At 63.7% G+C, this 20,537-nt stretch overlaps 1 protein-coding gene across 1 annotated transcript; it reads left to right on the top strand.

The window, feature by feature from the left end:
* The first annotated feature begins 800 nt into the window (after positions 1-800).
* EEF1A2 (eukaryotic translation elongation factor 1 alpha 2) lies at positions 801-9,156 on the top strand. The gene is made up of 8 exons (XM_065893045.1): positions 801-826; positions 2,167-2,388; positions 3,950-4,129; positions 4,606-4,902; positions 5,751-5,901; positions 6,976-7,232; positions 7,879-8,113; positions 8,746-9,156. The coding sequence occupies exons 2-8, from the start codon at positions 2,245-2,247 to the stop codon at positions 8,871-8,873; spliced, it is 1,392 nt and encodes a 463-aa protein (XP_065749117.1). The 5' UTR covers positions 801-826; positions 2,167-2,244; the 3' UTR covers positions 8,874-9,156.
* The last annotated feature ends 11,381 nt before the right edge of the window (positions 9,157-20,537 follow it).

Here is a 20,537-nt window from a genome sequence, read left to right as displayed (position 1 = left end):
GCCGAGCTGAGGGGACCCTGGAGGCCACAGTTTCCGTGCCACACCACGGGGCCGGGGTGCAGAAGCCTGGCTTTGGGGACCTGCTGGGGCAAACCTGTGTGACAGGCACGTGGGGGGCAGGGGGCTTGAAAAGAAGCAGATTCTGGGGTCCCACCAGGGGGCCTGCACCCCCTGGGCCACCCTGGAGAGATGCCTCAGAACACAGCACCACGTAAATCAGGTGCCGGCAGGACAGCCGCCCAGACGCCGACCTCAGCCACCCCCCAGGCCTGCCCTGCTCCTCCCCTGCCCCCACCGGCCCCATCCTCGCGGACTGGCCCTTCCCTGGGACCTCCTTTTTGATCCAAATGTCTTTTTGTGCTCGGCGCGGCGCTGCTCTCCCCTCGCGTGCCCGAGCCTGGCGTTTCAGCCTTGCGGTATCTGCCCTCTGCCGCTAGCTGTTTCTCTCCGGGCCTCTCTCCATCTCTGCGCCTCCCTCCTTTCGGCTCCCTCTCCGCATCCGGCTCTCGCCGCCCCCGCCTGTTTGGCTCTCCCCGCCCGCGCTCCCTCCGGGTGCGTCTCGTCTCCGCCTTTGTAGCTCCCTCCCTCGCCACATGCTCCTCTCGCGTCCCTGTCGCGCTCGCGTGCGCCCGCGGGCCCGCTGTCCCTGCATCCCTGCGTCCCTCGCATCCCCGCCCCCGGCCCCGCCCGCGCCGGTGCCGCATTGCCGTACTGCAGGGGTGCAGTGCACTGCGCCTGCTCCGTCAATAGGTGGACCCCCCTCCTGGAGAGATAAAACCGCCGGCGCCGGCGCCGCCAGTCCCTCTGGCTGAGACCTCGGCTCCGGGTAAGGACGCTGGGCCTCCGGGTCCCCACCCCCGCCCCCAGCTTTCCGCAGAGGGTCCCTTCCACGGGGACCAGTCCCAGGCGCAGAGACTGGTCGGCCCGGCGCCTGGCGAGGCTGCGCTGCTCCCCGAGGAGATCGGCTGCCCGCCCGGGGACTCCAGACCCAGCACCGGGGTCAGTCCCCCGGGCGGCCCTGGGTGGGGTGGGGGCGCCGCGGTAGCGCTTGTTTACGGGGCTGCCGCGGCGGGGCCGAGTCTCCTGGGCGGTGGCGATCAACCTGCAGCCGTGACCTTGGGATCGCCGTGGGGGCGGCCCTGTGGGGTTCGGGAAGGGTCGTCAGCGCTGGGGGCTGGTGAGGGTGGGCGCTGGGGGTGCCCCCCCGACGTAGAGGGGGAGGGGAGGCTGTGAGACCTGAGGGGTCCTTGCCACCCCGCCTCCGCCCGGGCGGGCGGTGTCCGCACCCTGGGGTCCGCACCCTGGGGTGCGCCGCTTTCTCCCGCTTTCCCTTCCCCAGCCACCTGCCCCCCCACGGGCTGCCTAGGTTTCTCCATTGACCTCCAGGATGAGGCAGGGGCTGTGACCCTGTGACCAGAGGGAAGGGGGAGGGTATTGCCCTCTGCCCCCACCAGTCTGAGGGCATCTCTGTCTGGCATCTGCTGAGCTTGGCTGCTGGGGCCAGATTCTCCCTGCTCTGGACCCAGCAGGGACCCCCACCTCCCTGCCCTACTGCCTGCCCCCGTCCAGACCCTGGGGGGGGGGCCCGAGCTATTCTGGGTCCCTGATCTGGGCACCGCATCGCCCTGCTTGAGCTCTGGGCCAGGCTGTCTCTCCGGTGCCAGCCTGCTGGGCAGGGATGAGGGGAAGATGGCGCCGTCCCTGCTCGAGGAGGGGAGTGGGAAGCACTGACCGTCTCTCCACCGTGGCAGCTCTGCGGGGCGGGGGGTGGGGGCTGGGATCGGGTGGGTGCGGTGTCCCAGCCCAAGGCCGTGGGTTGGGAGCAAGCACCGGGGACAGGGCACTGGAGAGAGGGGCAGGGTGACTCATCGCCAGGCTCCTGACTGGTCACGGGGCTCACCAGGCTGGTGCTCCTCGGTGTCTCCGGATGGGGTTAGCCTCTCTCAGGGTGGGGGGGCTCTGTAGGCACAGCACTCAGACGTGTACGGCTACTGGACTGTTTGGGCTTTTGCCCCCGGGCTCTGCTCAGCTAAACACGGAGACCTGGCTCCGGCCCTGGGGGCCCGGACTGTGCTCAGGGTGTGCTCCCAACCTGTGCAGGGCAGGGCTTTGCTGGGCTTCTCTCTGAGGCCCCCCATCACCTTTGCTCCCCACCTCGACCCACAGAGTCACTGCTCAGCGTGCCCCTTGCCCTGAGCCAGAGCTCCCCAGGTCGTGCCAGCCCCTCCCCACACCCCGGGCAGGATGGGCAAGGAGAAGACCCACATCAACATCGTGGTCATCGGCCACGTGGACTCCGGCAAGTCCACCACGACCGGCCACCTCATCTACAAATGCGGGGGCATCGACAAGAGGACCATCGAGAAGTTTGAAAAGGAGGCGGCCGAGGTGAGCCCTGAGGGGGGCTCCCACCTTTGCCTCCACCATGAGGTTGGGTTCTCACAGGGCAGCCGGGCTGATGCTTCCCTGACCCTGGGGCACATAGCTCAGATGAACTCCTCTGGGGCAAGAGGGGCGTGAGCCCCAAGGACCCCATGTGGGAGATGTGTGTGTCGCAGCATCCGGATGGGAAAGGCACGGGGGCAGCTGGGGGAGCCTCTCTGAGGAGGTGCCTGGTCGGGGGGGGGGAGGTGGGATGACCTGCCGGACCAGACCCTGGCGGGGGAGGGGCTGGAGGTGCATTTCTCCCGGGATAGGTCACTGTCTCTGAGCCCCCAGAGTTGGGTTCCCGTGTCCCCGGGGCTGAGGTCTGGGGCTGGAGGTGGCGCTGTCCTCGCTTGTCCCAGGGCTGGGCCAGGACTCAGAGCAGCTATTAATAGCTGATTGATGGGCACCCAGCCCATCAGCTCCATTTTCTCCTGCTGGGCCGGGGCAGGCTGCTTGTCCAGGGTGGCACCCTTTTTTGGGGGGAGTCTTTGTCACCTGGTGAGGAGGAGAGGGGCCCTGATGGCTGACCCCCCATTTCTCGAAGCTGATCCTCTCAAGCGTCCGAGACCCACGGGTGGGAAGTGTCCATGGAGTGGGGGTCTGCTCTCTGTGCCTCCTACCTCCACCCCTGAGCTCTGGGAGAAGCTCCTGTTGGGGAGCTGTGAGGGGTCTCACCTGGATGGCCGGTGCCAGGGCTCGGGATGGGCAGCTGCTGGCCTGGGCTGAACCCTGCTCATAGGGCTGTGGGGATGCTCCTGGGCCCCAAAGCTGTGTCTCTTCTTCCCTGCGGGGCTGGTGTTGAGGGGGGCTGAGGGTGTTCACAGGGTGTCTGGTTCGGGTCTAGCTGGACCCTCGCTGGGCAGCCTCCCTGGAGGGCGGAGCCCTGTCCGTGCATGGCCCTGGCAGGGAGCTTTGACCAGCTGGGCTGTGACCACAGCTGCCACCCTGACCGCAGCCCTGACCCTGGGCATGGGGGTCTCACTGGGCACTTGGCACAGGTGTTGGGAGAGGGCAGCCCGGCCTTGTTTTCCCTCGTCAGGTGGGGCGGGGAGTGGAGGAGGAGCCTCAGAACCACTGGGGAGCTTTAGCGGCTGTAGAAAGAACTGGAAAGCCAGGCCCTTCCTTACCACCTCATCTGATTTCTTTCTTTCTTTTTCCCTAAAAAAAAAAAAAAAAAAAAAATCACAGAGGGGCTTTTTGGTTGGACAGCCTGAAGCCCAGTGGGGTCATCAGCTGACACAGGGATCTGGGGGGTGCGGTGGGGGGAACCCTGGCTTCAGATAAAGGGGAGCCCTCAGCCAGGGGAGGGCTTGAAACCAGGGCGGCTCTCAGGCTGCTCCCAGGCCCTTGCGCCCCCTGCTGGTGGCGCCCGTTTAGGCGGCAGGAGGCCTGCCCGGGCAGGGCATGGATGAGGTCCTGGTGTCCCCGGTTCCGGAGGTGGGTCCAGAGCCCCAGGGTTCCAGCAGTAGCGAGGGGGACCCGAGTCCCGGTCCCGTCCTGAACCACGTCCCCACCCCTCCAGATGGGGAAGGGCTCCTTCAAGTACGCCTGGGTGCTGGACAAGCTGAAAGCCGAGCGGGAGCGCGGCATCACCATCGACATCTCCCTCTGGAAGTTCGAGACCACCAAGTACTACATCACCATCATCGACGCCCCGGGCCACCGCGACTTCATCAAGAACATGATCACAGGCACATCGCAGGTGGGCGGGGCCTCGGGGGCCTGGGGCACGGGAGGTGGGGCGGGGGCGCCGTTCAGGAGAGCCTGGGGGGCCCTGGAATCGGTGAGCGGTAGCTGGGTCTCCTCTGCTTCCTCACCAGGGCATGAGACCCCTCACCTTTGTCACCACGCGCCCCCCCCCCCCAAAGAACTAAGTGTCCTGGCATCTCAGCCTGGCAAGGGTGCCTGTAAGGACAGCCAGCCACTGTCAGGGCCGCCTTCACAGGAGACACAGAGGCCAGGATGGGGACACGGAAATGTGGGCAGAAATGCCCCCGGACAGTCCGACATTGCCAGGGCATTCACACAGACAGACAGACAGACAGACACTGCCCCTAAGGTTGGGACCCCCAGGTTCCATGCCCAGGCGATGGCCCAGGCCCCTGTCTGCTGCCCAGAGGCGCCTGGGCTTGGGTGCTGGGCGAGGTCTGGGCTCACCTTGCCCGACCTGCCGGGCAGGCGGACTGCGCCGTGTTGATCGTAGCGGCGGGAGTGGGCGAGTTTGAGGCGGGCATCTCCAAGAACGGGCAGACCCGGGAGCACGCACTGCTGGCCTACACGCTGGGCGTGAAGCAGCTTATCGTGGGGGTCAACAAGATGGACTCCACGGAGCCCGCCTACAGCGAGAAGCGCTACGACGAGATCGTCAAGGAGGTCAGCGCCTATATCAAGAAGATCGGCTACAACCCAGCCACCGTGCCCTTCGTGCCCATCTCGGGCTGGCACGGCGACAACATGCTGGAACCCTCGCCCAACGTGAGTGCCCAGCAGCGGTGGGGCTGCTCGGACCTCCCCCTGAGGGCCCTGGGTCAGGGCGGGCACAGACAGCCAGCAGGAGGAAGTGCGGTGCCAGCCCCCTGTGGGTGTCCGCGCTGCTGGAAGCCCCAGACTCCTTGGGGGCCGGACGCTCTGCCCTCAGCTCAGCCTCCCCGTGAGGCTGGCAGAAGCCACTGCAGCCCCTTCTCTGGCCAGGGACACGCCCCCTCGCCCCCCAGGCTGACACTGCGGGGGCAGCGGCTGCCGGGGCCCAGGCCCACTTGCCCCGTCTCTGTCTCCAGGGATCTGCGTGGTGGGGTTGCATCTGCCCCAGGGGCCAAGGCCACGGGGCCTCCCAGGCCCCTCCCCGAGGCCCAGGGCAGGCCGGGACAGCAAAGGGCCGAGGGCTGGCTCTCTGGGGCCAGCTGGGAAGCTGGTGGCTCCTGGAAGCCCATGTCCTGGGCACTCTGACTCGGTAGGAGGTGATGAGTGGGACCTGGTTGTTTTGAATTTGTGGAGCCTGAGACCAACTGCCTCACCCGGTCAAGCCAGAGGCCACCCCTGGCCCAGCAGGGGTCACTAGTCCTGGCCAGGCTGCAGCTGCCCACACTGAGGGAGGTGGGCACGGGGTGTATCTCAGGAGAGCCAGGGGAAACTCAGCCCTGCACCCGTGGTTGGGGGCCGCCCCTTCTGGCCGGGCTGCCGGCTTGTATGTCGTGGATCGAGCTCCCCTCGTGGGGTCTCACGTAGGGAGGGGTGAGCCAACCGTGGGCCCAGAGGCCACGGCTGTGGGGGGGTGGCACGGGGGCACGTGGGCTCTAGGACGGTGCTTTCTTCCTCCTGCGCAGATGCCGTGGTTCAAGGGCTGGAAAGTGGAGCGGAAGGAAGGGAACGCCAGTGGCGTGTCCCTGCTGGAAGCCCTGGACACCATCCTGCCCCCCACACGCCCCACAGACAAGCCCCTGCGCCTGCCGCTGCAGGATGTGTACAAGATCGGCGGTGAGTGAGGGCTCCGTGGCCACCGCCCGCTGCAGCTGGCCAGCTCTGCCCTCAGACCCCGCCTGAGAATGGGCCCCTGACCAGGAGCATCCGGGCCGGGTTATTTCAGCCCCTTCCCCATGCTGCATGGGGGGCCACCCACCCACCCATCTCCATCCATGCATCTATCTGTCCATCTATCCACCCCCACCCCTGACCCATCTATTATCCATTTCTTCATCAGTCCATTCGTCCATCCATCCATCAGTGCATTTATCCACCCACCTCCCCCCGCCAGTCCATCAGTCTGTCCCGAGTTTGCCAGCGTCTTCCTCCCTCCAGGTAAGTGCCCCGCCCTATACCAGGAGCTGGTGGCACAGGGAGAGTCACATATTACTCTCCACCTGGAGATTCCTGTCTTGTGGGAGACACGATCCACTCCAGGAGTGAGAAAAGCTGGTCACGAAGTGATATAGAACCATAAACAAGTATGAGGCCCACGAGGGGGCAGCGATGGGGGATTCCCAGCCAGGAGGCTGTGGCAGAGATGCAGGGGCTGTGTGCAGGATGGGGGGGTCACACTCACCCAGCACAGAGAACAGCCACCAGCCTCAGCCTCCGCAATGCCACACGAGCCTCTGTCACAGCCAGGGAGACCGGTTGGAGCCCCCACCGCCCCCCGTCCCCCACTCTGGGGAGCACCAGACCCCCACTGGGCAGCCACACAGTATAAGCAGATCCTGAGAAGTGCAGGGGCACCCACGCCCCTTTGGGAGTGACCCTCAGGACAGCAGCGCCAGCGCCAGGCAGGCCACCTTGGGGGGGCTGGTCCTCAATCCGCTCAGGGCTTCTGCCTCACAGGGTGGGACCCCTCCTTGCCCATTCTCCCTGTGCTCTGGGAACTCTCTTCCTCAGTCCCTTCTTCCTCTGGCGGGGCGCGGAAGCCTCCACTTCTGTCTGAACGTCTCAGCGTCCGCCTTGCCCGGGGTCTCCCTGTCCCCTCCCTCCCGCCACGTGGCCACCCCCCACCGGCCAGGGAGGACAATGCACCCCTGACACCAGCCTGCCCTCACGGCCCCCTTCCTCTCGGCCCAGGCATTGGCACCGTGCCCGTGGGCCGAGTGGAGACGGGCATCCTCCGGCCGGGCATGGTGGTGACCTTTGCGCCTGTGAACATCACCACGGAGGTGAAGTCAGTGGAGATGCACCACGAGGCGCTGAGCGAGGCCCTGCCCGGGGACAACGTAGGCTTTAACGTGAAGAACGTGTCGGTCAAGGACATCCGCAGGGGCAACGTGTGTGGGGACAGCAAGTCTGACCCGCCCCAGGAGGCCGCCCAGTTCACGTCCCAGGTGGGCAGCCCGGTGGCCGGCAGGGCCCCCCGCCCCAGTACCAGGGCTGTCCTCAGGTGAGGGGGCTGCCTGGCGCTGGGGAGGACTGAGACCCCTGCTTCGCAGAGTGGGCCACTGAGGCCGGGCAGGGCTGAAGCTGGCCGAGGGCGCAGGTGGGAAGAGCAGGCGGGGTGCACCCCGGCCTCGGTGCTCCTGGCCTCACTGAGGTCCCACTTTGGTCCTGAAAACGCTTTTATCCGTTTATTGCCTGGGACAGGCCTGTGATACTTTATTCTCCACATTTGCACTGTGTCCTCTTCGGTCACCTCTTTATGTGACTAGGACTTTTTAAATTGGCTTTACTGAGATACAATTGAAATATGATAATCTAAGTCCTGTCTTGTCACCCCCCCCCGTCTTTGCTCTGGCCGCTGGCCCTTTCAAAGCATGCCCTCGTCGTTGTTTATCTCTTGTGGCTTTTTAGATGCTTGAAGAGGACCTCGGGGTCCAGGTCCGGGGGCCTGGGTCCCCCCTAGACTGACCTTCCTCCATGGTCGGCACTCTGGGCCCCAGGGACCTGGGGGTGGGCGGAGCCTCCTCCAGCTCTGTGCCCTCCCCCTGTGCCCACCTGCGTGTGCCTGATGGCCTCATGCACCTCTGTCCACAGGTCATCATTCTGAACCACCCTGGGCAGATCAGCGCTGGCTACTCGCCAGTCATTGACTGCCACACAGCCCACATCGCCTGCAAGTTTGCTGAGCTGAAGGAGAAGATTGACCGGCGCTCTGGAAAGAAGTTGGAGGACAACCCCAAGTCCCTGAAGTCCGGCGATGCGGCCATCGTGGAGATGGTCCCGGGGAAGCCCATGTGTGTGGAGAGCTTCTCCCAGTACCCACCTCTCGGTGAGCTGGGGGGTGAGGGAGGGGCAGCCCCGGGGTGGTGGCCAATCCAGGCCAAGGGCAGAGGACCACTGTGGGGGTGGGGTGGACGGAGGGTCCTGCACTTTCGCGCTGCAGCTTAGAGCTTAGCAGGAGGCCCCCGGCCTTGGTCTTTGTCTCATGGAGCACAGGTGGCCCCACTGGGTGGGCCTGGGATGGTACCCTGCTCTGCAGACTCACCCAAGGCCCACAGCTTGTCTGGTGGCAGAGTTAGGACTGGCCGCCTGCCTCCAGCTGGCCGGCCGCACAGATACCCCAAGGACGACCCACAGACCTATATCAGAGAGCTGCCTTATTGCAAGGTTGCTGGCCATCTTCAAGATAGCTAAAAGGGCGTACTGTACTCCGCGCCAGCCTGCCCTGAATTCCCACAGCGACGCCTTGGCGGAGTCCTACGTGTGTTATTCCTGCCACCTAAGGAGACAGGAGCCTCGTACTCCACTGCCCCCCTCCCCCCACCCCCCGAAACAGGCGCAGAGAGCTCGGTGCCCAGCGCTAGGGTCCCGCCCCAGGGCCAGGGGCTGGGGAGGATGCTGGGGGCGCGAGTGCGCCTGCGCGCTGTATCCCGGCCCGCGCCTCACGCCCCCTCCCCGCAGGCCGCTTCGCCGTGCGCGACATGCGGCAGACGGTGGCCGTGGGCGTCATCAAGAATGTGGAGAAGAAGAGTGGCGGCGCCGGTAAGGTCACCAAATCGGCGCAGAAGGCGCAGAAGGCGGGCAAGTGAAGCGCGGGCGCCCGCGGCGCGACCCTCCCCGGCGGCGCCGCGCCCCGCCCCCGCCCCTACCCCCGGCCCCGCCCCCGGCGCGGTCCCGGCGCCCCGCCCCCTCGCCAGGCGCATGTCTGCACCTCCGCTTGTAAGAGGCTCTCCGTCAGCGACTGGATGCTCGCCATCAAGGTCCAGTGGAAGTTCTTTAAGAGGAAAAGCGCCCCCGCCGCCGCCCCGGCTTCCGTGTCCAGCCTTTGCCACGCCCAGTGCCCGTTTTACCAATAAACTGAGCGACCCCGGAGCCGTGTGCGCCTGCTGTTGGGGGGTGGGCGGCTCGCCCTGCGGGAGGGCGTTCGTTAGGACCCCTCCTGGCCCCCCACCAAGTTGCCAGCCCCGTCCCACCTGGCGTCCCGCCCAGCACCCACCACCCCTGTGGGCGACCTGGCCAGGTGTCCACCTGTGCTACCCAGGGGCACGGTGGGGCACTGGATCCAGAGTCCAGCTTGCGAGGGGGCTTTGGCGTTCCCCCAGTGGGGGCACCCAGGACAAAGAATGAGTCACTTTGGATCCGCAGAAGCGGGGTTGAACGTGTTGGGGGTCTCTCTGAGAATGGGATGAACTGAGGGCTCCTCCCCCACGAGTGGCTGTCACACACATTGTTCACCCGGGTTTTCAAGCTCCCACGCTCTTGGAAGCCCACTCTTAACGCCCCCAACTCCCAGTCCTAGGCTGGTCACTTGTGGCTGGACGCAGCGTCACTGCCGTCCTGCTCCTCAGTGGGGCCCCCGGCACAGCCAGGAACCCCAGCCCCTGGAACCCCAGAACAAGCCCTGACCTTGGCCAGCAAGCACGCTGGAGGGGGGAGGGAGGGCTCGCTGCCCAGCTCTCCCTGCTTCCAGAAAGCAGCGCCTAGCCCGAGCCGGGTGTTGGTGCTGCAGAGGGAGCTCAGGGCGGGGCTGAGCGGATCCCTGACTGCGGGCGCAGTGCAGACTTGCCCGCCTGCAGCGGGAACTGGGCTGTGGGGCGTCCCCTCCAGGGTGAGCAGCAGGCCAACCACAGGGTCCCCTAGTGTATCAGTCCCCTGGGGCTGCAGCAACAAATGGGCCTCAAGTTGGAAGCTTAAAACGACAGAAATGGACCCTCCCACAGTCTAGTACCCCTGGGACAAGATCCAGCGTGGCCAGAGGCTGTGGGGGAGGGTCCGGTCCGTGCCTCTTGCAGCTCCTGGTGGCTGCCGAAGTCCCTTGGCTTGTGGCCACATGCCCCCAGTCTCTGCCTCCATGGTCACATGGTCTCTCCTCCGGGTCAAATCTCCTCTGTCAACCGCTTATAAGGGAGGTCACTGAAGACGCCCCCTGGATAATCCAGGATCATCTCCACTCAAGGTCCCTGACTTAGTCACCTCTGCAAAACACTTTCTTGACACTTGTCACATCACAGGTTCCAGGGCCTGAGGCCTGAACTCTTTGGGAGTATATCCAGCCCACCGCCCTGGGTGGTGATGGGAATTATGCCACCGAGTGAGGGGCCAGCCAGGACAGATGGGTGCTGGGGTTCAGGGGTGGTGTCTCCCCACCCAGTCCCAAAGTGGGGATGGGCCCCCGGAGGGCGCATGAAGGGAGAGTAGGACCAGAAGAAGGGCACCAGACTAGTCAAGCCGAGTGTGGACTGGGACCCACTTCCCCGGTGCTGGCGGCCTGTAGACCCCCATGCGAAGGGTCTGGGCTGACCCTCAGAGGCCTCCAAGGAAGGCAGCTTGAGTAGGCAAACAGAGACACAGAACCCCAGGCAAATCTGGATTTCAGATAAACAGTGGATAATTTTTTAACATAAATATGTCCCATACACTATGTACACTGAAGAAGTATTTACTGCTTACCTGAGATTCACACTTGTTGGTGTGTTTTATCTGGTGGCCCTACCCAAGGAAACTGGGTGCCCCTGCCACTCTTCTGAGCTGTGGCTCGTCCTGGGCCCCCCGGGCCAACCTGCTGAGACCCTGCCAGCTGTCTGTCCCAGGAAGCTGTCCTTTTACACTTGGCCCAGTTAGAATTGGGGTCAAGCCAGAGAAATCTGTCAGCATGAGACAGGGTAAGAATGAATCCAGCCCCCGGCTGGGGTCAAAGGAAGCCCCCCAGCGTGGTCCCTGGGGGGACCCTCACCCTCTGGTCCAAGCGGCTGTTGTGGTCCAGATGCCAAGGGTGGGGGGATTTCAGCCATACTTCCCGCCCCCCGCAGGTGAGTGTGTTCCTGGGGTGGGGGACACAGATCATTCCAGGCTCATGGACTCTCAGGACAGTGTGAGGACAGAGGTGGGAGCACTTCTCCACTCCCACTGGAGTCTGAGGAAGATGAGGGTCCCTGCCACAGTGGAGGGTGGGGCTTCTCAGAGGGTCTTGGAGGGGGCCTTGGGCCCCCTTCGGGGATGGAGTGATTAAGGCAGCCCCAGGAAGGTGCAGCTCCTAGTCTGTTGCCTGGCAGGGCACTGGACCTCTCTGCATCCCTGTGCCTTGATCAGGGTGGGGTTCCCCAGGGCAGAGGAAGAGAAATCCGGACCTCACTCTCGGGGACATGCAGTACCTCCAGGTGTCCACGTGGGGGCAGCACATGCAGCACCTCTCCCAGGATTTTTCTGCTGACCTCGGGGGGGGGGGGTCCCCCACCAGCAGCCCCCTGCAGAGATGGAGTGCGCAGGGGCCTGGGTCTCTGGGCTGTTCCGGGAGCCAAACACACTCAGCGGGAGGGGCTTCAGGGGGAGGGTGGGCACTGGCCACACCTCGGGACTGGCAGCCAGAGGGGAGGGCTGGGTGGGATGGCAGAGGCCCAGCGTCACACTCTGGGTGTCGGTTCTCAAACCCTCGCAGGTCAGACACCACTGAGGTGGTAGCCATAGACTTGGTGCGCCGGAAAGGAAAGCAGAAATATTTAAAACTCAAGGTCACACAGCGCAGTCGTCACACATCGCATGGCTCTGAAAACCCCACTGTACAAGGGGGGACGGGCGGGACAAAGCCAAGGCCTTGGCGTTACTGGGAGAACAGTCTGATCTTGAGGGCCTTCTGGAGGGCTCTCAGTCCCCGGGGTGCCTGGACCTAACTCTGAGAGCCTCTGATCTGGGCAATAGTGCAGGCGGTGAGGGCGCTGGTTCCTGCCCCGCTCCACCCACCGCCTGCGGGACCAAGCAGATGGTGGGTGGAGGAACCCCCTGCGGTCAGGTGCTCGCAGAGCTTGCGCAGCTGCCTCCTGGCCCGCCTCCGCTGCTGTCCAGCTCCTGGCACGGCCATCGGAGTCCGGGCTGAGGCTGCGCGGTGAGCGGAGGGCGTGGGGGCCCCTCCCTTTGGTCTGGTGGGGGGTGGGGCAGGGAAGCAGGGTAGGGGGCGGGGTCCACTGGGCCTTGGGGTTGGGGCGTCAGCTTCAGAGGCGGAGGGTGGGTGGACAGGGTGGGTGGCACCACAGCCCGGACAGGGCACCCTGGGGTGCAGGCGGGGGTACAGCCTCAGGGCCAGGACCCGAGCGGGGGGCACAGACCAGCGCTCACACTGGGCTTGGATGTCTGGACTGCCACGCAGGACGTGGGGGCCACAGGGCTGGGCGATTGCCCCCTGAAGCTGAGGCCCGGGGCCGGGTCTTCCACCCTCTGCTGGGCTGGGGAATAATTGAAAGCAAGATCTGCCAGGACCCAACTGGCAGCTTCAATCTGCACTTTGGGTACCTCCGAAAACTTCATGGGTCCTCGGGGCTGCAGGGTCCTGCTGAGCCGGCCACATCTGGTCTGTCTCCTGCCCTTGTCTCTCCAGGGCTCCTGGCGCCCTGCCCTCAAGACAGGAAGCACCTTCCCTCCCTCCCCCAGGGACCTGGGTGACCCTGGTGGTGACAGTCCTGTGTCTGGATGGCGGCCTCAGACCCCAGGGCTTCTCGCCAGGGAGTGACCGCCCTTGTGGGGGGCTGTGGGTGTGTCTCCTCCTGGGTGCCCTGGTGCGTCTCGGAATGGGACCGTGGGTGTGCCAGGTTATACGAGTGCCCCTGGTGTGTGTACCTAGCCGTGCACACCTGTGTGAGTGTGACCTGGGTGTGGAGCTGTGCACATCTGCGTGTGGCTGTGTGGAGTGTGGGGAGAACATGGTGGGGGTCCTGGAGCCCACGGGAGCCCGGGCAGCGAATGTGTGCAGGTGAGTGCGCATGCGTGCACCTCGTGCGTGCTTGAGGGAGCACGCGTGTGCATGCACACGTGTGCACGAGTGTGTGTGTGCGCCCGCACAAGCTGTGTCCCGGCTGTAGCTGCACTGCTGGCTGGCTGGCTGGAGTCAGGATTGAGCCCAGGGCGCCGTGGGTGGCTGGACTCAAGCGGCGCTGGGGAGCTTCCCCGTCCCGCCCGTGCGGGGAGGAGCCGGCTGGGGGCTGCGCTGGCTGCCCATGACTTCACTGGGGTGGGTCTGGGTGGGTTGGGGAGGAACGGAGCTTGGTGTCCAGAGGAGCTGCTTCCTTTCCTGGCGTCTCTCTTTGGGGGTCGGCTGGGGAGGGCGAGGGCCGCTCAGACGTGGGCTCGTGGCTGGGAGCCCGGCCGAATCAGCTACCAGCACAGAGGTCCAATCAGCCGCACACTGGGGGCTGGGCCTGGGCTGCGGGCCGAGTGCGGCCGGAAGCAGGGGTGGGGGAGGCGAGAGCTCCCAGGCCCTGCCTGTTCCGTGTCCGCCCCAGGCGGAGTGGGTGGACCTGGAAGGGTCAGTGGGGCAGGGACCAGATCATTCTCTTTGGACCGTCTCCGTGAAGATGCTCGGTGAAGTGGCCCCAGGCTCCGAAGCCATCTTCTTGTCAGGGATGCTGGCAGCTCTGGGGGGCATAGGAGCCGTGGTTGGGCTTGTGTCAGCCCCGCGTGATGGATGGGCCCAGCTCCCTGGCCCAGAGGGCTCACCCTGGGCTCTGGTGACAAGGACCGTGCCAGCTGCTGTTTGAAGCTGGGTCTTTCGAGATGGCTGGGGTCCTGGTGTCAGGGGTTCAGCTGCCCAGAAAGTGGGGGGCGGCGGCAAAGCTGAGCCAAAAGGGGAGCTGGAGGACAGAACAAAGGAGGGAAGAGGGGCAGGGAAGGGGGTGGGGATCATGCTTCTGAACCCCACGGTGGGAGCTTGTGAAATGTCCCCTTCCATCTCTGGCCTCTGAGCAAACCTCTTGCCCCTCAGAGTGGGCAGGACCTGGATGGGTGCTCTGCGCACCTTTAGGGCTGGGGTCTGTATTAGATGGCGCTCCCCTGAGCCCCGGCTCTCTTGGAAGCCTGCAGCTGCCTCCGCTGGCGTGGGGGTGAGGCCTCTGGGATGCTAGGTGCCTCTGGTGTCCTCTCATCCCTTCTTTACTGTGTGTCTCTGGAAACCCAGGGTCCTCCCCCCAAGTGTTGAGGAAGGTGGTACATGTTGGAAATGCAGGATTGCAGAGCCAGCCCTGGAATCGATTCATTTATTTTTACTTTAAAGCTTATATAATGCTTACTCATGCCAGACATTGTTCTAAGTGCTATGCAAACCTTAACTCCGTGAATGGTTGCAACAAGCCTGTGGTATCATTTACGAGGGCCAGAGAGGTCCAGCACCTTGCCCAGTTACACACAGACAGAGCCGTGAAACAGAAGCAAAGACTGCACTATTCTGCACGGTGTCAAGGTAGATTCTGTCATCAGGCTAGAAAATAGCAACATGGAAAACCGAGGGTTACTCTGTCGAGCTCTGATGATGAGCCGTCCTGTTGCCTCTTGGCAAGTGTGCCCCTCACACAGATGCTTGCCCTGCCCAAAGCCCTTCCTGGGGTCGGGGAGAGTTGCTCTCCTTCCCAACACTGTGGACTCCTGCCGTGAAAATTCTCATCCCTTGGCTTGGGTATTATTAGGAGCTTTAGGGAGAAAATCCATTTGTTGGCACTATTTTATACTAAGGGGTGAATGGCTAACTCCTCGGAAATATTTGCAACTTGAGAGAAGACCTTGTTAACCTAAATCATGGTGTCTTAACCTCATCCCTATTGACATCCAGGGATAGATAATTCTCTGTTGTGGGGGTGAGGAGCCTGTTCTGTGCCTCTACCCATTAGATGCCAATAGCACCTGTGCCCATCATGACACCCAAAAATGTCTCCAGACGTTACAGATGTCCCTTGGGGAACAAAGCTGCCCTGGGTAAGAATGACTGGCCTAAGTGGATGTCATGTCTGTGGGTGGATGCCAAGAAGGGAGGGGGTCAGCTTGTCTGAGCTGGGGGACTCTCCCATGGGGGAGGGTCTGTAAGAAACCAAGGAAGAGGGTGCTTCTAAGCCAGGGCTGGGGTCACCATATATCTCCCTGCTGTTTCATGGATGCTGCTCTGTGCTGGGTGGTGTTTTCAGGGTCGCCTCCTTTCAGCACCCCCCCGGGCAGCCCCATGAGGCGGGAGCCATTTCTCTTCACTCGACCAACGAGGACCCCTGGGCTCTGCAAAGGTCACTTGACCAGCTCGGATGAGCCCCTAGGGCCGCCCCAGGGCTACGCTCCGCAGCCGGCAGCACCCTGCCTCTGGCAACGCTGTGCGGTGGAGCCGCGTTTGCTGGTGGAGTGATTTGTCAGGGGCCACCCTGCCTGAGCCCGTGGTGCTGGCTGAGGGCTCCAGCTCTGTCTAGGCTGATGTGTCCTGGTTTTGCTGGTCCAAGAGTCCAGCCTTTCTGTCCCACCTCCCTGGCTTAGTGTGTGGTGACCTTGTCCTGGGTGAGGGGGCCGGGGGTGGGGGGGACTCTGACAACCCACGGGCCCTGCCCCAGGCTGGACAGCTCTGTCCAAAGCCTACTGGACATCTGGCCAAGCAAGCCGGGCACGCAAGCGAGCCGGGGCTGGCGGTGGGCTGGCAGCCAGGACCCAGGTGCCCACGCCCGTGTGTGGGCAGGGTGGCTGACCGCTCTGCTGGTGGGCAGCCTGTCTCCACGGCATCGCACTCCAGCTCACATCTGCCTGTGATCTACCTGGGCAGACCCTAAGCCACACAAGCCCCAGGCTGGTCATCAGGGACACATCCTGGCTAGAGGCTCCAAGCAACATCTAGCTCTAGAAAAATGTGTTCACTCAGTCAGGGAATGTTGACGAGCAGCTTCTGTGGGCTGGGCCAGGGGCCGTGAGAGTGTGCACGGGGCTGTGTGCATGAGGCTATACGTGTGTGCACGGGGCCGTGAGTGTGGCACCATCCTCTTGAGCTCCCCGTCTAGTGGGGTTGGGGGATGAACAGGTGGTGAGCCAATAAGTAACACAGTTTCAGACTGTGATGGGGAACCTGAGAGCTGGGGCTGGAGTCACACCTCAGGGGAGATCCACAAGCAGGGCCTCCCTGAGAACCACAGGGACCTTCGGGTGCTAATGGAGGGAACAGCATTCCTGCCAGAGGGAAGAGTATATTCAAAGCCCCCTTTACCTGCTTGAGGGTCCTTGAAGCTGTCGTGTGCCCAGGGCGGGGAGCTGGGAGGAAGGGACGTGGGGTAGAGAGGTGGGGGTCTGCGACCGCCGGGCCAGGTCACACAGGTAAAGAGGCCACGGCGAGGAAAGTGGGTCATGGGAGCATTGACTCGGAGAGAGAGAGAGAGCGCTGGTGGGGCCTGGATCACACCTCAGAGATGACAAAAGGCACAGCCTCCCAAACAAACCCCCCGTACCCCTTGCTCCTGGAAACGGGTCCCCCGCAGAGAGTGGGGGCGGAGCCTGAGGGCAGATGGCCAAGGGGGGCCCCCTTGAGAGCCCAGAACCCACACGATGGTTCCCACCCATCTGGACGCCTCCAGGGCCACCTCTGCTGCCCAGCCTGTCTCCGCTGCCACAGGCGACCAAGGACTCCTGGTGTTGAGGTGTTATTGGCGGCTGAGAAATGCAGGTCAGCTCCCGCGTGCAGTTAGCTGGGGCTTGGGAAGCTTGTTGAGGGTTCTGAGCCTTTAAAAGAAAACCCTATAAATTGAATTTATATTGACTTTAGTGCAAGATGTTTAAAAAAAATCAATGCTTTCATATCTTGAATTTTTCCTCACTTCTTTTTTCCCTCCATGAGCTGGATAAATAATACAGCCCTTCCTCCTAATAACGGAAAATTCCTTGGAGGGGGTGGGACTTTCTGTCTGGGTAGGTGCTTCCTGTTGCCCAAATCATAGCACTAAGACGACAACAGCCCTGACCCAGGTTATGTGATTGAGAACCTGTCTTTTCTCATTTCCCCAAATTGTCTTGTTTCTCGGCCTGGTGGAGTTTTCCCTCTGGGCCTCTGGGGGACCATCTGTTTTTCTGGAGGCGGTGTGGTTGGGAAAGCAGCTTGCTTCTTTTCTACCGGGAGGAAATGGGGTGGTGGTGAAACAGGAAACTCTGCTTTTCAGGGTCTGCCCCTCATGTCCACGTGGTCACTGGCCATGAACTTGAGCGTGGCTGAACACTGGGATGTAAGTATATTTTTGGTGACCACAGGTGTCAACAAAGCATCAGACGGGGCTGAACAAAAAGAGATCCCACAGCAGGGTGCCAGAGCTGCCTCCCCCGGGGACGGCCTGCGGGACCTTGCCGCTGGTGGCCCTCAGACAGACGGACGGGACGGACGGCCAGGGGAAGCCTGCGTCCTCTCCACTCACTCCCCTGTGCTCTGAAGTCTTCTGGTTCCACCGTCTGTCTGTTGTGAAGCTAGAGTCACAACCCCTGGGCTTGTGGAGAAGCGGCTTCCCGGGAAATGCTGAGCCCGTGGTCTGAGCCGTGGGAGGGGTCACCATGAAGGTTCCCAAAGAGGGGATGATCCAGATGCTTCCATATGGCCTCCGACACCAGCCGCTGTGACATGCCCTGACCTCACAGCGTGGGCCTCATCGGTGCCAGGCTCTGGGGGACACGACGGTGAGTGAGATGCACCCAAAGGCAGGGGAGCCGGGCCGGGAAGCAAGGTCACAGCCCTGCGTGGTGAGCTCCCCCACAGGAAGGGAACACACAGGAGTACTGGGGGGCAGGGGGTGAGACTCTGAGCTGGCCTCTGATGTGACAGCGCAGTGTAGCCGGTGATGTGGCGGACAGGAGGAGGAGGCCAGGGGAGAGGGCAAAAGAAGACTGGGCTGGGCTCAGAAGGTTCTGGGGTGGTGCTGAAAGGACAGCGCCCGGCCTGGGCAGCGGCCGCCCCAGAGTCCCGGTGGAAGCTTTCTCCCCAAACTGGGGCTGGGCATCGCGTGCATCCGAATTTTTCCACTCCCCTTCTCTGGATCCCGTCAGTGCAGTCTTGGCAAAGATGGCTTGAGCCTGAAAGCTTTTCCCATCTATTTTTAAATAAATGGAATTTCTGTCACTTGCATGAAATTCACCCCGACTGACTCTTTGCAACGACCTGCTTTGCGTAGGTGGCAGGGCTGGGGGCGCTGGGGACCAGACTGCTAACAGTGCACAGCCCGTGGTGTGCAAGACACAAAATTGAAAACACAAATGATCACGGAAAGGACACCCTAAACAGAGGAAGCAGAGGTTTTCAAACCTTGACGCGGTGTTCGCCTTCCGGAACCTCCAAGAGATGCGGTGAAGCTCTTGGTGCCAACGCCACCGTAGACAAACGAGCAGGGGCTCGGGGAGGTGGGGGATGCCTGCAACCGAGCCCAGTCCCCTTCCAGCCGGGTGGGGGCTCCCTCTCAGCACCGCCTCCCCCAGGAGGTCACGAAGGCAGCCAGGGGCCCCTCGGACCTCAGGGACGTGCCGTCCTTTCTGCCTGCTCAGTGCCCTGGAACGCCGAGCCCAAACCTTGCTGCTGTCTCAATGCCCCCGCACAGGTGACACCTTCATCCTCGGTGAGCCACGCTAACCGTGGGCTCACGTTGCTCTCCATCCAACCCTGGGGAGGGGCTCCCCCAGGGAGGGACCATGCTCAGCCCAGGTGGCACCCCAGGGTCTGGGAGGCCTCCCCTCAGCAGGAGGGGGTGGCCCAGCCCTCGTGGTGTCTGCACGTCTGAGTCCCAGGTGTTTTGCCCAGTTTCTGAGGACTGAGCATGTGTGTCCCCCAGACGTCACCCCCGTGCAGACCCAGTGCATGCGGGACGCAGTGGCCCCTTCTTCCCGTTCGTAATCCAGGGCCTCTGTCTCCTCCCTCGGCCTGGGCTCAGCGGGGGAGAACCCACCCAGCGCTGGAGATTGTAGCTAGTGAGCAGGCCTGGAGGCAGGGAGGTGGGGGTCAGGAGTGTGGCCCCTGGGATGCACCTGTGTTCACAGGTGTGGGTGTGGCATGCGCTGTGGTCTCTCCAACATTCTAGATGACTTAGCCCTGTGCCTGCACTGTCCGTTATGCTTTCTGCCCAACTGAAGAAAAACAAAACCACGCCAATGCCTTTGGAACCCAAAGGGCAAACGACACAGCTGACCTGGCGCCAGGGGTCCTGTGTTAGCAGCTGTTACCGGTGAGGGCATCACCAGCTACTAAACAGGGCCTTTCGCTTGGTACATCCCACGATGCCAGGTGAATGTGGGAGGGGTCTGGGTGTAGTCAGGAGGGGCCCCTGAAGCCAACACCGTCCTAGGTGTGCAGATGGGGGGTCCAGGGGGGGCATTGTGAGGAGCGACAGCATCGAGTGTGCAGGGGCCCCTCGGGAGCTGAGGAATGAGCCCCCTGGCCTTCCAGCAGCAGGTTCCTGAGTGACCCCCCAGGACACCCACAGCCACAGGGGAGGCCAACTCTGCCCACTCCCCGCCAAGGGGACACGCTGCCGTCTGCGTCCAGAGCCTGCTCTCCTGAGGCCTAGGTCTTGCCCTGGGGCCCACTCTCCAGTCCCCTGCCCCTGCCTCGGGCCTCTTTGGGGTCTGCAGAACAAATCCCAGGCCCCTTGGGGGACTTCAAGGCTCCCCGGGGTGTCTCTCAGGTCTGAGCTTCCTGACCCTCCTTCCTGCCGAGAAGCCTCTGCAAACCCCCACCTTCCCCAGCTGTCTCCCCCGCGGGGACGTCCTCTCCAAGGTCCAGTTCACGCTACCTCTTAGGAAGGGAGTCTCCACACTTCCTTCCTCCCTGTACAACCTCCCTGCACAACCTTCCTTCCTCCCTGCACAACCAAGGGCCTGGGGTCTAAAGCGTCCTCATGCCTGGCCCATCTAGAGGCCAGGAGCATGAGGTCCCGGGGAGCTGGGCCTTCTAACACAGAGCCTGGCCTCCCCGGCTCCAAGGGGTCCAGTCCGGGCCCAGCTGGTAAGGATTCACCTGGGGCCTGTCGCACCGCCTGGGGATCCCGGGGAGAGCTGGGGTCTCTGCTCAGGCGTGTGCCTGCCCGGTCCTGCCCACCCCAGAGGGGACCAGGGCGCCGGATCCCCTCGTCAGGGCACACGTGGCCGGAGGGGCGGGAAGAGGTCGGCGGGGTGGCGCAGCCTCACCCTCCCTCCTCTTTCTTCCCCCTCCTCTCCTCCCCTTCCCTCCCGCGGCCGGGGCGGCGGCGCAGGAGTTAACGGAGGTGGGGGGGCGGGGCGAGGCGGCGGGCGGAGCCGGCGCGGCCGCGGGCCAGGCGCCCAGGCGCGCGCGGAGCGAGGGGGCCGCAGCGTCCCCGCGCGCGGCCCGGGCCCGGCAGGAGCGCGGAGCCGCCGCCGCCGCCGCCGCCGCCTGGCCATGCGGCTCCAGGGCCGGGGAACTGGGCTCGGGCCCGCGCCGCCCCCCGCGCGCCGCCCCCGCTGAGCCCGCGCCCGCCCGGGCGCCGCCCGGCACC

The sequence above is a fragment of the Phocoena phocoena genome, chromosome 15 (genome assembly GCF_963924675.1).
Source record: "Phocoena phocoena chromosome 15, mPhoPho1.1, whole genome shotgun sequence".
Taxonomy (NCBI): domain Eukaryota; kingdom Metazoa; phylum Chordata; class Mammalia; order Artiodactyla; family Phocoenidae; genus Phocoena; species Phocoena phocoena.
This window is presented reverse-complemented; position numbering and strand designations above follow the sequence as displayed.

What these genes read in the sequence shown, in the direction of transcription:
- EEF1A2 (XM_065893045.1), top strand. Translation starts at nt 2,245, where the DNA reads ATGGGCAAGGAGAAGACCCACATCAACATCGTGGTCATCGGCCACGTG. An exon ending in CCGCCCAGTTCACGTCCCAG is followed by an intron (nt 7,233 to 7,878) that starts GTGGGCAGCCCG and finishes CTCTGTCCACAG; the next exon opens with GTCATCATTCTGAACCACCC. An exon ending in CTCCCAGTACCCACCTCTCG is followed by an intron (nt 8,114 to 8,745) that starts GTGAGCTGGGGG and finishes CCCTCCCCGCAG; the next exon opens with GCCGCTTCGCCGTGCGCGAC.